General features: G+C 41.4%; 1 protein-coding gene across 5 annotated transcripts in view; it reads right to left on the reverse strand.

Annotated features, from left to right (window-relative positions):
• NDRG3 (NDRG family member 3) overlaps nt 1-16,410 on the reverse strand; it is a 71,086-nt gene that overhangs the window by 22,902 nt on the left and 31,774 nt on the right. For 4 of the 5 annotated variants that reach the window (XM_090286364.1, XM_090286363.1, XM_090286367.1 and 1 more), the window contains 5 exons: nt 9,553-9,658; nt 8,413-8,533; nt 6,318-6,380; nt 3,128-3,188; nt 1,468-1,554 (listed from right to left, as the gene is read on the reverse strand). In XM_090286364.1, coding sequence (XP_090142490.1) covers nt 1,468-1,554; nt 3,128-3,188; nt 6,318-6,380; nt 8,413-8,533; nt 9,553-9,658 — 438 coding nt within the window. The remainder of the gene's footprint in view (nt 1-1,467; nt 1,555-3,127; nt 3,189-6,317; nt 6,381-8,412; nt 8,534-9,552; nt 9,659-16,410) is intronic. The other variant, XM_090286366.1, reaches the window with a different exon arrangement.

The following is a 16,410-nucleotide window of genomic DNA, read 5'->3' on the forward strand; positions in this document are numbered from 1 at the left end:
TCAGGGCACTGTCTACATTTCGGGTTTGGTCCCTGGTTGGGGTGCGTGCTAAAGGCAACCTATCAAGGTTTCTCTCCTTTTCTTTCTCCCTCCCTTCCCCTCTGTCAAAAAAATAAAGAAAATCTTTTTAAAAAAGATTCACATGTAGAATATCTAAAGAACTCTCATAGCAACCAATTTAATAAAAAGGGCAGAAGAATTGAATGTTCACTTCATAAAATGATATTCAAATGACCAATAAGTTTTTATTTTATTTTTAGAGAGGGGGGTAGAAAGGGAGAGAGAGAGAAGCCTCTTGTCTGTGCCCTGACTGGGGACAAAACCCCCACAACCCAGGCATGTCCTCTGACTGGGAATTGAACTGGGGACCTTTGGCTTTGCAGGATGACACCCAACGAAGCCAAACTGGTCAGGGCAAATGGCCAAAAAGTTTTAGAAAAGATGCTGGACATCATGGCCCCTTAGGGAAATACAAATGAAAGCTCAGCTTTATTTACCCATAAGCATCGTTTAAAAAAAGATGCTACAATTAAAAATTGTTTTTTAATAACAAAAGCTATTTTGGTGATGAATATCATATAAAAACAAAATATTACAAATAAAACTCATTTTCTATAAAAATTAAAAGAACTGACTATTGCATGGTGAGTATGTGGAATAACTGAAACTGCCACGCATCATTGATGTGTAAATTGGCCAAACAGTTTGGAACACTGGCAGGTATCTACTAATGCTAAACAGACAACTGCCCCATGACAAGCAATTCCACCCCTAGGTATAGATCCAAATGAAATGAATGTGTATGTCTATGAAAGACAGGTAAAAGTATGTACACAGGAGTTTTTTCCATAGTAACCACATAACTCATTTTGGGCGTTCACACGATAGACCTCTGAACAATAATTAAAAATAACTGCTACCACTAAAATGAGACACACAATAATGAACTGAAAAAGCTATATACAAAAGAATACATATTTTATTATTCTAATTGAGAATATAATTGATAAAACCAATCTATGGAGATTGAAGTCAGAATAATGGTTATTGCTAGGAGGAAGAAAGGGAAATGTTAATTAAGAATAGAGCTGGAGCCCTGACTGGTGTGGCTCAGTAGGTTGGGTGTTTGTCTCAAAGCTAAAGGGTCACTGGGTTTGATTTCTGGTCAGGACACATGCCTGGGTTACAGGCCGATCAATGTTTCTCTTGCACATCTGTTTCTCTCCCTCTCCTTCTCCCTCCCTTCCCTTCTAAAAATAAGTAAATAAAATATTTTTTAAAAAAAAGAACAGAGCTGGAAATAATCTGTAAATTGATTGGGTATGATTACAAATGTAAACATTCATCAAGCTTTATATTTAAAACTTCTTGCTTTTAACTATATAGCCCTTGAAAAAAAAATAAAACAGAAAAGCCATTGTGAGAAGGGACCAAGAGATGAGCCAATGGACACCACTTGGTGCTTACTTTGGAAGCAGCCCAGTCAATCCAGCCTTTAGCACAAGGGTCAACGTTAATGAGCACAAGGCCTTCCACAAGCTCTGGATGATTGAGCTGAAACAGGAGACAAAAACAAGCATAAAAGTTCCACTGTCAGCATTCTTCTAAAAATGCTAGAGCACAGTTAATTAAGTGTTACTATGTCTGAATGCCTCAGATTTGAAACTAAGTCTTCAAATAGATACTAGGGAGGCTGTTAAGAGAAAGAGCTCTTTAAGTCTGACTTGGCACCTGGAAAACCAGTTTCTTCAATTGCTGTCAAATCTATGGGGGGGGGGGGCAGATTTCTACAGCAAATGAAGGCACCTGGTCCGTCTGTAGTTATCAGCTCATGGTGGGTCTTCCCTGAGAGAAGTGCCTTGAACTACTTGGCATAACGGCCTGCTGAGGCTTAAACTGGCTATTTCACACTCAACAGCAACTTCTTAAGTTTTTGTTTTTGTTTTTGAAACCACATGAACAGGTGCTATACCACCCTCGAAGACTGTCCTCTCACCCAGGAGGCACTTGAAAGAAGTTTCTTAAATAAAAATCAATAGGAACATTTCTTTGTAAACTGAAAACTCTCTAACTTACTTTCCCCCTCTGATTACACTGAATACACACACTAGAAAATTTGGTAAACAGAGAAATTATAAAAAGCAGAAAATAAAATTTTATATTATCTTACCACACATCATTTCCTGTTAATATTCTGGTATATTTCTTCTAGTCTTTTCCTATGCCAGACTTTTCCTATGCCAAACTTTATGTGAATCTGGATTCTAACTTTGTTAACATTTTATTATATGTGAATCACATCATTACAAGCTCTTCTTATAAAATCTTCATGGCTGTACAAAATTCCATTGTAAGTATTCTCTAAGAATTACTTTTTATTGATGATGTACTGCCCTCATTTGTGATTTTCCAGGTGCTGTTATAAAGCCCTGGCTGGTTTGGCTCAGTGGATTGAGCGTCGGCCTGCGAGCTAAGGGTCGCTGGTTCGATCTTCCAGTCAGGGCACATCAGAGAAGGAAAACTCTGATTCCAAAAAACCTCCGCTGCCTTGCGGCATACCTCTTCAGGGGAAAGGCTAAGGGAGTAAACCCCGACAGAAAATCCGGAGCCGGAGTCCCTAAGGCGGTTTGACGTTGTAGTCAACACCGGCAACTCCTGTGGCACACCTGAAGCCAAGCTGTATTGACTCCGTCTTTCCCTTGGACCCTTCAGCTGCGAAGAGAGGGGGGATCTGCTGCATGGGCAACAGCAGACCCTCCATATCACCCTGCCCAGGCTCTGTAGCTTCAGCTCCACTGGAGAGGACACTCCAGCGTCATCGCAAGATGTCGATTCAACACGGAGGAGACAGATACCGTGTCACTCCCGAGTCGGACTGCACAGCCATTCTCGGCGGTGCAGATAGACTCTTAAGAAGCTACACCATCGTCTCTCGAGACGGACGGCTGCTGACGTTATAAAGCAAGGCTTTATACAACCCTGTATTTGGAGCTGACAGAATTTATTATTTTTTTAAAACTGATACAAGACCCACAATAGTACCTGGTTACTTAGCACAGCGGCATGAGCTGTGGCCTACGCAATATCTCGAGGGTACTGTATTGAAACAAATCCTCCATGTACTTACTGCAAACTTGCTGAGGATGTAAGCTCCAGCTCCAACTCCGATCCCAATGATGCTTTTCACACTGTGAATGAAACACACAAACACTGACAGGGTTAACTCACTGGGAGGTAGCATGACAAAATGCAAATACAGCTGAGTTCAAGTTCCAGCTCTGATGCTTATCAAATACAGAATTTGGTCAAATTTCTTTTAACTTTCTGAGCCTCAGTTCCCTATCTCTAAAACAAAGATAGGACCACCTACTTCTAAGTTGATTTTAAGGGTTAAATGAAATGACTAAAACCTGGGAGTCATCCTTGACAGCTCACTCTCCTGTCACCTCCATGTCTGTCTGACCCGTCAAGTCCTACAGAGTCTATCTTCAAAGTATTTCCATCTGTCTCCATCAACTTCGCTCCCCCTACCCACCATCCAGTGTCAGGCTAATATTATCATTACTTCTTGCCTGACTGGTCTCCCTGCCTTTTCTTTCATTCCGCTTCAACCCATTTTCTCCACAGCTAGAGTAATCCTCTTTTTAAAAATGTAAACAGCTTTACTGATGCTTAACGTATCTAGAGTGGTCATTTAAAAAGACCAAGTTGGATTATCACTCTCCAGCTTAAAAAACTTTCAGTACCTTTTTTCTTTTGAATAAAAACCCAAATTTTTACTGATCTGTGAGACCTATGTAATCTGGTGTTCATCTATTCCTTGAATTTTACCACATGCGTTTCTCTCACTCGCTCAACTGGTCAAGAACTTTTGGATACAATTCTTTTTTTTAAAGTATATTTTATTGATTATGCTGTTATAGTTGTCCCAGTTCTTTTCCCTTTGCCCCCCTCTGCCCAGTACCAATCTTCTTTCCAGCAACCCCCGCCCCACCCCACCTCAGTTCATGTCTATGGGTCATGCATATAAGTTCTTTGGCTTCTCCATTTCCGTTACCATTCTTAACATCCCCCTGTCTATTATGCTTCTACTAATGATGCTTCTTAATCCTTGTACCTTTTCCCCTATTCCCCCCTCCCCCCTTCCATATGATCTCTATAGCTATGATTCTGTTTGTGTTCTAGTTGTTTGCTCAGCTTGTTTTTGTTTTATAGGTGTTGTTGATAGTTGTGTTTGTTGTCATTTTAATGGTCATAGTTTTGATCTTCTTTTTCTTAAAAAGTCCTTTTAGCATTTCATATAATAAGGGCTGGGTGATGATGAACTTCCTTTAGTTTTACCTTGTCTGGAAAGCACTTTATCTGCCCTTCCATTCTAAATGACAGTTTTGCTGGATAGAGTAATCTTGGTTGTAGGTCCTTGCTTTTCATCACTTTGAATACTTCTTGCCAGTCCCTTCTTGCCTGCAAAGTTTCTTTCGAGAAATGAGCTGATAGTCTTATGGGAATTCCTTTGTAGGAAACTCTGCTTTTCTCTTGCTGCTTATAAGAGTCTCTCTTTATCTTTATTTTAACCTTTGACGTTTTAATTATGATGTGTCTTGGTGTGGTCCTCTTTGGGTCCAACTTGTTTGGGACTCTCTGCTTCCTCGACTTGTATGCCTACTTTCTTTGCCAAATTAGGGAAGTTTTCTTTCATTATTGTTTCAGATTAGTTTTGCTCTTCCTCTTCTCCTTCTGGCATCCCTATGATTTGGTTATTGGTACTTCTGGAGATGTCCCAGACTCTTATTCTCTCCTCGTGTTTTTGAATTCTTGTTTCTTCATTCTATACTGGTCAACTGTTTATGTCTTCCTTATGTTCCAGATCACTGATTTGAAACCCGGCTTCCTTCCCTTCACTATTGTCTCTCTGTAGACTTTCATTTATTTCACTTAGTGTAGCATTCATTTCTTCCCTTATGTGTTTGCCATACTCGATGAGTTCTCTGAGCATCCTTATCATCAGTGTTCTGAATTCTTCATCTGATAGGTTGGCTATCTCCATTTTGCTCAGTTCTTTTTGTGGAGATTTGATTTGTTCTTTCATTTGGGCCATATTTCCTTGTCTCCTCCATTTGGCAGCCTCCCTGTGTTTGTTTCTGTGTATTAGGTAGAGCTGCTTTGACTCCCTTGTCTTGGTGCACCTGTTATGTTGTAAGGGTCAGAGGCTTAGGTGCTAATTCTTCTGTCTGGACTCTTCTTGCCCTAGCTCCCTGTAGGTAGCTTCTTTCTATCCTCAAAGTCTCAGCCTAGATGTTATCTTTTTAGAAAGGCATTCCTGAACTAGCCTTCATACAGAGATCTGATCAGATCACTTGGGAGGAGTAGGAAGGGAGTGTAGGAGGAGGTAAACAGTCTAGGACTGGATTGGCTGAGAAGCTGAATGCCTCCAGTGCACATGGAATTATGCACCAGGAGATTTAAAATAAAAGAAGGGATCTCTGCCCTGGCTGGTGTGGCTCAGTGGACTGAGCATTAGCCTGCGAACCAAAAGGTCAGGGCACATGCCTGGGTTCGGGCCATATCTCCAGCTGGAGGCATGCAAGAAGCAACCAATCCATGTTTCTGCCCCCCTCTTCCCCCCTCCAAATGCAAATAAATAAAATCTTTTTAAAAAGGGGGGGGTGTCTCTGCCTCCCTTCTTCCTTGAGGATGTCTAGATGATCATGCTGCAGCTGCCCACATTTTCTAACACACAGTATTTTGGATGGGAAGGAACTCCGGGCGCACCTAGGATTGGGCTGGCCCGGCAGAGGGTGGCAGGGTTATTCTTCTTTGGATGTTCTAGAGGAGACAACCTCTAAGGCAGAAGCCTGCCATTCTTCCCTAACCCTTTAGAAATAAGATAATTAAAAACTAACAGGAGGAATGATAGGAGAGCCTTAGTTTATAGGCTTAAATGATTAAAGCTCTAAGTGACTAATGTATGTGGAAAGCTGTTATTCCAAAATTGTGTAGCTTTTGAATAGAGACTCCTTTCCTTTACCACCAAACCTTTGCTTCTGGAATTTTGCCTAGAGGGTGGCAGGAGGCAGCAGGATCCCACTTGCTATTGGGTAACAGTCTTATCTATGTAGACCCTGTCTTTTGTGTTTTATCACATCATCTCCACTGACTTCTTCTATAGCACTTTAGTTGTGATGATTTGTTTGTTTGCTTCTTAATTATTTCCCCCACTAAGATATAAGCTCCAGGAGAGTGGTAAAGCCTTTTCTGTCAGACACATAGTAGAAAGTCCATAAAAACTGTGAGAGAGAACTGAACAAGGAACCTACCTTAAGTGGGTAAGAACAGGAGGGAGCATTTCAGCTAACTCATCCATTGTGGGGTACTGGTACCTGAAATCCAGAAGGATACCTTCTGAATTAGAATGCACCATATTTTTCAATTACAAGAACAGCTAGAAAAGTACAGAGTTCTTAGATAAAAGCATTCCCTTTATCAAAGGAGGTGATGTGTAGTCTGGAAACGACTGTGGCATATTGTGTAACTTTCTACAACTGCTGTGCTAAATAGAAGGTAAAAGAACCTACATGTTTCTGTATCCTCAAAAGCAATCTCTCAGCCCTGGCTGGTGTGGCTCAGTGGATTGAGTGCCAGCCTGCAAACCAGAAGGTTGCTCATTCAATTCCCGGTCAGGGCACATGCCTAGGTTACAGGCCAGGTCCCCAGTTGAAGGCCTGTGAGAGGCAACCAATTGATGTTTCTCTCCCTCTCTCTGAAATTTATCCTGGACCAGAGGAAGCCATTTGAAAAGAACAGGTAATATGGCTCTTTCTCAGGTTATTTCCAAATCCCTAACCATCAGTTCAATTGGGGTTCAGGCTCAGTAAATTTCCAAGAGTAAGAATCAACTCAGGAAGTAGCTCTTGGTCTGCTGCTTTTATCCAGGCAGCTAAAAGTAAAAGTAAACAAAGCTTCACTGGGCCTAAACATAGTCACAAATCCTGGGCTCCTTATTATGAATGTTATTTGTTTTACTTAGGCATAAGACAACATGGTTACTTTATTGCCTTTGAATTTGGTTCAGGATATGAACCGCTGGATTCTAAAATGGTCAAGCATACCCAAGAACGCATCCAAGAAGCAGGGGGCACCTAGAGATTACAGAATCAAAGAAGCACTTAAAGCATTGGAGCGCTTTTTAGCCATTTATGCACAAAAGAGAAAAAAAGAAGAAGTCTTGGCTGGGTAGCTGGTTGCTTAATGTCGTCCTGATATGCCAAGGTTGTGGGTTTGATCCCCAGTCAGGGCACATATAAGATCAACCAATGAATGCATAAATAAGTGCAAATCAATATTTCGCTCTCCCTCTCCCCTTTTCTTGCTCTCTAAAATCAATAAAGAAAAAGAAAAAGAAAAAGAGAAAAGGAATGGGATCCAAATCTTATTGGATTTAATAAACTGGTCATTGGCCAATTTGTGTTTGAGGGACAGACTAGCTTGAACATAACAGTCAATAACATGGATTCTGGAGCCATTCTGCCTGGGTTAAAATCTCCACTCTGCTGCTTATTTGTTATGTAATGTTGGCCAAGCATGTACTTACTGTCTCTGGGCCTCAGTTTCTTCACTTGTAAAATGGGAGTAATAGTAAACCTATCCCATAAGGTTGTAAGAATTAAATGACTTAATAAATGTAAAGTATTTAAAGCAGTGTCAGGAATATAAAGAGTTAGCAATTATTTGTCTGCAACGGTCTATTTCATAGCAGTCATTGGCAAAGGCAGCTCTGGAGGTAAGTAAAGGCACAGGGGAGAATTAGCACTCCACAGCTGGTGCTTTCATTCCTCCTCCCAAGGGCGTCTCCATAATCATACCGTGCAGGAAGAATTCGGGAGACTCTGGCTCTGCCACACAAAGCAGATTTAGGTTGAGGCTGAGAGTTCCAAGTCCAGTAAAAATGCACCCCCACCTGACTGGGCAGATTCTCAGAACAAATGGTTACACAGATAGTCAAATTCCTGTCAGGCGACTGAGAGGTAAAAGGTGGGGAGATACTCCTAGGAAGCTCAGAGAGATCTGAGTTTGGGCCTAGGTAACACAAAATGACAGATTTCAAAGAGATGAGGAAGGAAACAGACAGACAGTGAGAAGTGGGCGTTCTAGACGCTTCTGCCTCACAGCTCCAGGAGACAGGTTCCCGTCTATAGAGAACTACTCCTGGATATGGGAAAACATGCAGTTTTTCTCAACAGACTGTACATAATAGTTCTCTCAGAGCAAGGAGAGGCAATATGAGGACGGTTGGTTGATAAGTATAACCGGTAGGCGGTGCTAAAATCAGCTGGGAAAGGAAACACACTATTTCTCCCGTTAGAACTCAAGTCATTTTGCATATTTTCCAGAAGATCTTGCCCACAGCCTTACCCTGTTGGGAAAGAGGGTGAACCTTCCTGTTGGCCTGGGGCATCCACATGACAGACAGCAAAGTGCTGAGTGATCTCTTGCATATCCTCAAAGTTAAAGAACGCATTGAAACAGGATTTATCTGCAAGAGTAAAAATAATCGTAAGTCATAGGCCTTCCGTTTCTCCCCAATTTTCCTCTACTGATCAATTCTATATTATCACCCTCTTTCATCCCCTTTTAATCACTGTCCCATGAAAGTGAGGTGTCTGAACAATCTGTCTGATTCAAGCTGCCCTAAAGGCTGAATACCAGACATCTCAATGACTTGAATATAACTAATTCTCAATTCTACACAATGTCTACAAAGCAGAAACCAATTCTGGTGTTGCACAAGATAATCTTGTACCTATAATGCTGTCATTTTTTATGTATCTCATTCTTCAGTCTGACACAGACACACTGATTATATCCCAAGAACCTGGCTAGAGTGAGTACCTTGGGCAACTCACATTCATCATGTGGAAGACTGTCTCTTGGAAAAAGGGCTGGGGTACGGGGAGAGGCTGCTGCATCCATTGCCAACCCATTAGTATAACTGTTTACATCACTTCTTTGTAAAAGCTCTATCACTAAACGGTAGCCTCAAATGCAGACCACTTCTGAAAGCCAGAGAAAAGTGAAAGAAATGTATGTGTACAGACTGTGTGTGCCTGTGGCTGGGGCTGGAATCTTACACTACCATCTAGAAGAGTCCGCTTAAAGTCACTGATGACAGGCTGTAGCAGTTCATTAAAGCGTTCACCACAAAGTTAAGTTCAAAACCTAGATATGCTAACTCAAAAAAAAAAAAAATCGAAGAGGCATAGACTTAAAAAGAACCTGATTTCAGTTCTACTTTCTTAACCAGTTTATCACATAACCTTCAGTTCTATAGTAGATATGACACAGAGGTGAGATATAATTCCAGTATCCCCCAAATGCATTCTCCTGCACATTTCCAGGGAACTTGAATCCTGCCATTAACATGAAGAGGGAAGGTTAAGGCAGAGAAAAGAAAACCTATGTTCTATTAGAGTACTAGGATCTGTTATGCGTGTGCTTTTAAAATATATATAAAGTATTATAATCAAAAGGGAATATATAAAATCAAATACATACGATTGAGGCCAATGTCATGATATGTCAGAATAGCTGGTCTGTTTCCCCTCGGAAGGCCTCGCACAGTGACGTGGACCACGCCGTGAGTTGTTTCTATGTCATGTTCCTGGAACAAGAGAATGTAAGGTCTCAGCAAAGGCAGAGTGGACTTCCCAGGCTGCTGAAGTTTCACAGTATGTGATTCATAGCTATCTCCTACTAGCTGGGGCAGGACACATCAACGAACTATAAGCATACCAGAGAGATGTTATGTTATACAGAATATTCCTACTTTCTAATTTCTTTCACATAAACAAACAAATGAGGAAAAAATATATCTTCTTAGTCACAAAACTCACTTTCTTAAGTGGGGGAAATCAGGGATCTGTTGAGAATATTTTTGCAACTGGTTATGGGAAGGAAATCGACAAGTTGAATAAGGATCCAGTAAGACCTGGGGAAAGAAAAGCCAAGAAAGCAGAAGATATAAAGTTGCTGGGTAAAAAGCCAGAGGCTTCAGAGCCTCTAATGGTATGTTCAGCAACTGGTAAGTTCCGTAGGTACCTGTGGGTGTGTATGCCTAAATCTCTCCCTTTCTAGGAGCTGCTATTCAGTGTTACCCATGCATTACAGGAGTGGCTCTTGGCTGCCATGATTATAGACTGCAACCTCATGGCCACGGCTAACTGGAGTCAGGTGGGCAGGCATGTGGTCCATGATGGGTCAGCTTCCTTCCCTGAGGATTTGTAATTGGCACTAAGAGATTCATTCCATCCTTAGCTTGGTTTTTCTCTAGAACAGAGATGTAAACCTGACAGTTTATATTAGGCATTTTCACTGCTCTAGTTCCTGGTTCTAGCTTAATTTCCGAGATAACCCTGGATGGCCTCTAGTTTAAGCCATCTTGGGTGGGCTTGTTCCCTGTACCCCAAAGGATCCTAACCAAAGCAATGAGTAAAGTTTAACATGTAGTCAGAGCAGAGCTCAGGAACTGAACAGCACTGCAACAAAATGCAATCAAAGCTGCTAAGACCAGCACTAAAAGTGGATGGGTGTAAAGAGAATGTAGATAAGAGGTTTATTCTAATCTTCTTCAAAGTCTATATTTCTCAAAAATAAAAAACTATCGTCTAGCCTAGTGAATTTTTACTAAGTCATCCACACCTATCTCAGAAAGTCTTACAGTAGATAAGACAAGATTTACTCCATCAAAAATCCCAACGAAGGCAAAGGGCTTCCAACTTAACTTCCTATCTAATAATGAACCTCATCAGAGTCTTGGTTTATTTTCTGCTATGGGCACAAAACAGTTTCAGGCTAAAAGTGTTTCTCAGATCAGGGGTCCCAGGCTTGACTCAGTATTTCTGTTGTTATTCTCTGTTACCGCTACCTCTATTCAAAGGCTTGAAAAGGGGGAGAAATGAAGGAAAGAATCAGGTACTACGAACTAACTGGCTATGAAATAAAGTATAGGGTTTGGATGGAATGAATAGAAAGATAAATTCCTGTTACTGTACGAGCATTTCTCTTGCAGTACTGCCAGACTTATCGAGGAACTCCCTCTATCATCACCATGCTCATTCATTAAACAACTATTTATTGAACCCTACTACCAGAACCTGGACTGAGCTCTGGGGATAAAACAATGAATAAAAGAAATACGGTCCCTCCTCTTATAAAGAGATTATGGTTTAACAGGGAGGCAGACAATAAACACACAAATCAACCAATCCATAATAAGAGCTGTGATAAGTCGTCGTCGTCGTCGTCGGCAGCCATCCATCTCGAGAGACGATGGTGTAGCTTCTTAAGAGTCTATCTGTACCGCCGAGAATGGTTGTGCAGTCCGACTCGGGAGTGACACGGTATCTGTCTCCTCCCGTGTTGAATCGACATCTTACGATGACGCTGGAGTGTCCTCTCCAGTGAAGCTGAAGCTACAGAGCCTGGGCAGGGTGATATGGAGGGTCTGCTGTTGCCCATGCAGCAGACCCCCCCTCTCTTCGCAGCTGAAGGATCCAAGGGAAAGACGGAGTCAATACAGCTTGGCTTCAGGTGCGCCGCAGGAGTTGCCGGTGTTGACTACAACGTCAAACCGCCTTAGGGACTCCGGCTCCAGATTTTCTGTCGGGGTTTACTCCCTTAGCCTTTCCCCTGAAGAGGTATGCCGCAAGGCAGCGGAGGTTTTTTGGAATCAGAGTTTTCCTTCTCTGATGTGCCCTGACTGGAAGATCGAACCAGCGACACTTAGCTCGCAGGCCGACGCTCAATCCACTGAGCCAAACCAGCCAGGGCTTTGTGATAAGTACTATGAACAAAATAAAGTGGATGTTTTAATAGAAAATTGAGAAGAAAGATATTAACTCTATTAGCAGTCAGGACAGTGTGCAAATTAAATCACTGAAATGTGATTTCAGACACACCATAACAGCAAAAATTTTAGTTAGATAACGCCAAGTGTTGGCCAAGATGCAGAGAACTAATAAGTCTCATATACTGGTGGTAGGCTTGTAAACTGAAACAACTACTCTGGCAAACAATCTGGTAATTTCTAGTAAAGTTTAGAGGTGTCTACCCTATAGCAGTTTTACTTTTAGGTATAATCTAAAGCAATTCTCAAACATGGTCATACATGCAAAAAGATATACATAGAGATACACACTGAAGCCTTATTTATAATGTAAAAAAAAACCCTGAAAATAGCCTAAATACTCATCAAAAGAGAAATTGATATATGAATTATGACATATCCATATACTGAAATACAGATAAAAATTAAAGAACTAGAAGTGCAAGTATTAATATAGAGAAAAATCTTGAAAATACAATACTGAACAGAAATGCATAAGTATTTTAAGTACTATACCACCTATGCAGATCTTGAAAAAAGCAACACTATACAGATTATATATATCCACAGACATATATTTAAAGTGTAAAAACTTGGAGGAGAAGAAATGACGCTAATATTAGGACTTGTTTCCTCCTGGGAGGTAATTATTTTTAAGCAACTCAAGGAAGCTTTGCTCTCTCTCATGTTTTATTTCTTGAGAGAAAGAAAGAATAAAGAGGGAGAGAGAAGCTGATAGGGGAGCTCAAGAGTTAAAAGATTGCAGCTTCAGTCATAGTTGATAAGCTTAAGTGATGAATGCATATGGAAAGTTGCTATTCCAGGAACTGGAATGTATGACACATGGAGGCCCACAAGCAATTCAACCTTGTGCCCCAGGGGGTCTGCAAGTGGATAGATGGTATCTCAGCCATTGTGTTCCAGGGAGGGAACTCTGTGATGCAGATAAAGAATTGTTGATCAGCAGAAAAAGAAGTACTAGGAAAACTGCCCCCAGACTGAAACTCTTATGCAATTAACCTTTTCCCCAAACCCCTTAGTACCCTTTCTTCTCCTTATACAATAAAAAGGACACCTTAAGGAGAGATGTTAAGATGGTTTTTAAGGGTAGTTTTTCTAAATTTATTTATTTATTTATTTATTTATTTTGAGAGAGGGGAAGGGAGGGAGAAAGAGAGAGAGAAACATTGCTGTGCAAGAGATACACCAATTGGTTGCCTCTCGCATGCCCCCAATTGGGGTCCTGGCCCACAACCTAGGCATGTGTCCCAACTGGGAACTGAACCAGTGACCCTTTGGTTCACAGGCTGAAACTCAATCCACTAAGCCACACCAACTAGGGCTAAGGGTGGTTTTTAAGGGTATGTAATCTGCTATCCTCTTAGATTCCCGGCATCTGAATAAAAGCACCCATAAAGATTCAATCCTTGCCTCTACTTATTGGTTCTGGTAGTGACAGGCACCAATTCCAATTTTCCCAGTTTCAAAGCCAGTCCCAGCCAGAGTGGTGACACTATAGGAGAACCCAAATTGACGAGAAATGGGTAACATTTTGTCATCATGACAATCTGGTTGCTGAAGACCTCCTTCTACCACATCCAAAGCTTCAGTAGACTCTTGCTTAACTATTCTGGCTTGGCCTCAGCTGTTGCTACTGAGACCCGAGGGAAAAACCAGTTTACACTTTGGCCCTAAAGTCAGCAGACCTCCTCAGTCCAGGCAATTTCTGGGGACAGTATATGTGGGGGTGGAGTGAGATGGGGTATAATGAGTTGTTAGTTCAGGAGGATGATGAAAATGGAGATATAACAGATGGAGTAAAGAGAACATGTTAAAAGTATGTGAGAGAATTGGGCAAAGTAATTTATCATTCCATAATCTAGATAAAATTCAGAGTTACAAAATTCCAACGTTTTAGGGAGATTGCAGCTCCTACCTCCCATAATATACCTTCAAGCTGTGTAATGACCAAAGTATCAGAGTCAAGAGTTCCTGAGCAACTCACGGTTGTCAGTGTCTCATACAGCTTCTCTTCATTTCAAAGTCTGTGAATGTAAATGCTATCAGCAGAATAAAGAATATAAAAAGAAAGGAGACCATCACCTCCATATGGACTTCTAAATATATCCTTCATGATCCCGTGTTTATGAAGAGCTTGAACAAGTCTCCATCTAGAGATGAGTGTGCAGACCCTGGCTACAAAGCTGATTCAATGGTCAGGCCACTGCAAGGTGTGAAGCTGCTGACATCTTTCTGCTTCAACCATCCTCTGTTCCACAGGCTGTTTCCCCAGTGACCTTATCCTGTGCCCTAGCATTCTATAGGGTATGACCACACAATGACAGTCTGTGCTCAAAGGGCATAGCCCAAGGTGGTGTCTTATAGCCTCTGGCCATAGATGTTTTCCAGTATTCTTTGCTTGTTTACTATCTCCAAGGTTATGTACTTGAACACGATCTCTTCACTCTCCAGGCTTAGAAAACAACCTGAAATCATATTGGTCCTGAACATGCTTCTCCATCCTGGACTGCCTCCTTCTTAATAAAAGACGTAGTTTAGTCCTGACTGGAGTGGCTCAGTGGGATGAGCATCATCCTGCAAACGGAGAGGTCTCCAGTTTGATTCCCTCTTAATAAAAGATGTAGTTTAATCCTGATTGGTATGGCTCAGTGGGCTGAGTGTCATCCTACAAACCTAAAGGCCACCAGTCTGATGCCTCGGTTGCAGGCCAGGTCCCCAACTGGGGGCATGCGATAGGAAATCGACTGATGTTTCTCTCCCTCTTTTTCCCTCCCTTTCTGTCTCTCTAAAAATAAATAAAATCTTAAAAAGATAAATAAAAGGTGTAGTCTTTTCTTCAAAGAACTTAAGGGTTTAAGATATTACCACAGTTTGATAATCATCAACTTTCACTTTTTTTTCTGAGTCCTCTTCCTTCAGTTTAATGTACTATAACCAGAACTACATAATCTGACTTGTTAGACTCTCTCCAAAGGCAGTTAAATTTTGACCACTTCATGCCTGTTAGTACTTTTGCTTTCTCTGGTCAGTCTGAAAGAGCTTGGGTAAACTTTTATTAACAACACACTCTTGGAAAAGTGAACACTTCTTATTAGTATGAAATTTTATTCTGGTTCTAGTTAGCAAGCTACTGTACGAGCCTTGGGTATAGTTTTTATTATTATATAGCAATTTTTGCATAACCACATTTAATCCCCTAGTAAAAGAATCGGCCTCCACAATTACTCAGCCAGCCTTCTACCTATCAGTAGAACATATTTTCCTTTTTTGAAAAAAGTTCTGTATTACACTTTCTCTGATTCTGTCCTCAGTTCCCTCCCATCTTACCTTTTACATCTTTCAGCCCAGTTCAATCAATACTCTTTCAGATATCTACTTTTAATTTTCAACTACCCATGGCTTTTAACCTTCTCATAAATCATGCTCTTCATCTGAAAGCTTCTTTTGCAATGTCAACATAAAATCTATCTTTCCTTTCAAAGCCAACTCCAGTATCTTTTTCACATAGCCTTAGATAACGATGAGAAGAAAAAAAGCAAATGACTATTTCACCCCCACACAACAACCCAGAGCACCATCGGAACACGGACTCTCTAGGGAAGTCCAGGTAGGAAGGGGTCCAAGCATGTGTAGGTGATCCACACATAAATGACCTGACCCATGCTAAGCCAGGAATCCCTACACGACCTTTTCCCTAGAATTACAGGTAAAGATCTCTTCTCAGTGAGGTTGCTAGGTTGGAATAATATGAGTTTGAGGCAGCTGGCAGCCATCCATCCATGATGGGACAGAGCTTATCAGAGAAATAAACCCTCTAATGATGGGGAAAAAGGGAACTGAGATTGGGGTGCTGATTTAAAAAAAAAATCCTAGCTTTTTCTATAAGATTCTTGTTTCCCCACAAATGCAAATAGTCACCTACATCCTTAGTGAGACAGGACAAGCAGAAAAGGGAAACTGAGACAGAGTTAAACAAGCAGTTTGCAGCCATCTATTAAATTCCATCTTCCCTAAACCAAGGACACTTCAGAGTAAATGGTTTGCTTCTCCTCCCCAGCTGGAGATAAATGGCTTAAACTACCCTATCCAGAGATAGACAGCAGAATTCCCATTAGTGCCATTTGCCAACCGCACCCAAGGACAGATGAAGTTCAGGAAATAAAGTTCAGGAAATAAATCTCATTTTGATACAACAACATAAAGCTAATGAATATTCTATTGAGATCCTCCCCTAAGACCTCCCCTTAACTCCCAGTCTTTAAAACCCCTCAAAATGAAGGCCCCAGCACGCACTCTCCCTCCCAGGGGCACCCCAGTGTTCCCTTCCCCTTTTACTTCCCCAACAGGCACGCATATCCTAAACTCTAGGGGACTCCTTGACGTTTGCAACTAGAGTAATGGGGAACAGAGCAAGCGGCAGCTCCTCCAGGGCTGACCCCCTGACCCTGTCCACAAGGCCCCCTTTTCTCTGGCTTTCTAGAGAGCTAAAGCAGTCCTGCCAAGGCTCA

This window comes from Furipterus horrens, unplaced genomic scaffold (assembly GCF_987537825.1).
Source record: "Furipterus horrens unplaced genomic scaffold, mFurHor1.1.pri manual_scaffold_8, whole genome shotgun sequence".
Taxonomy (NCBI): Eukaryota; Metazoa; Chordata; class Mammalia; order Chiroptera; family Furipteridae; genus Furipterus; species Furipterus horrens.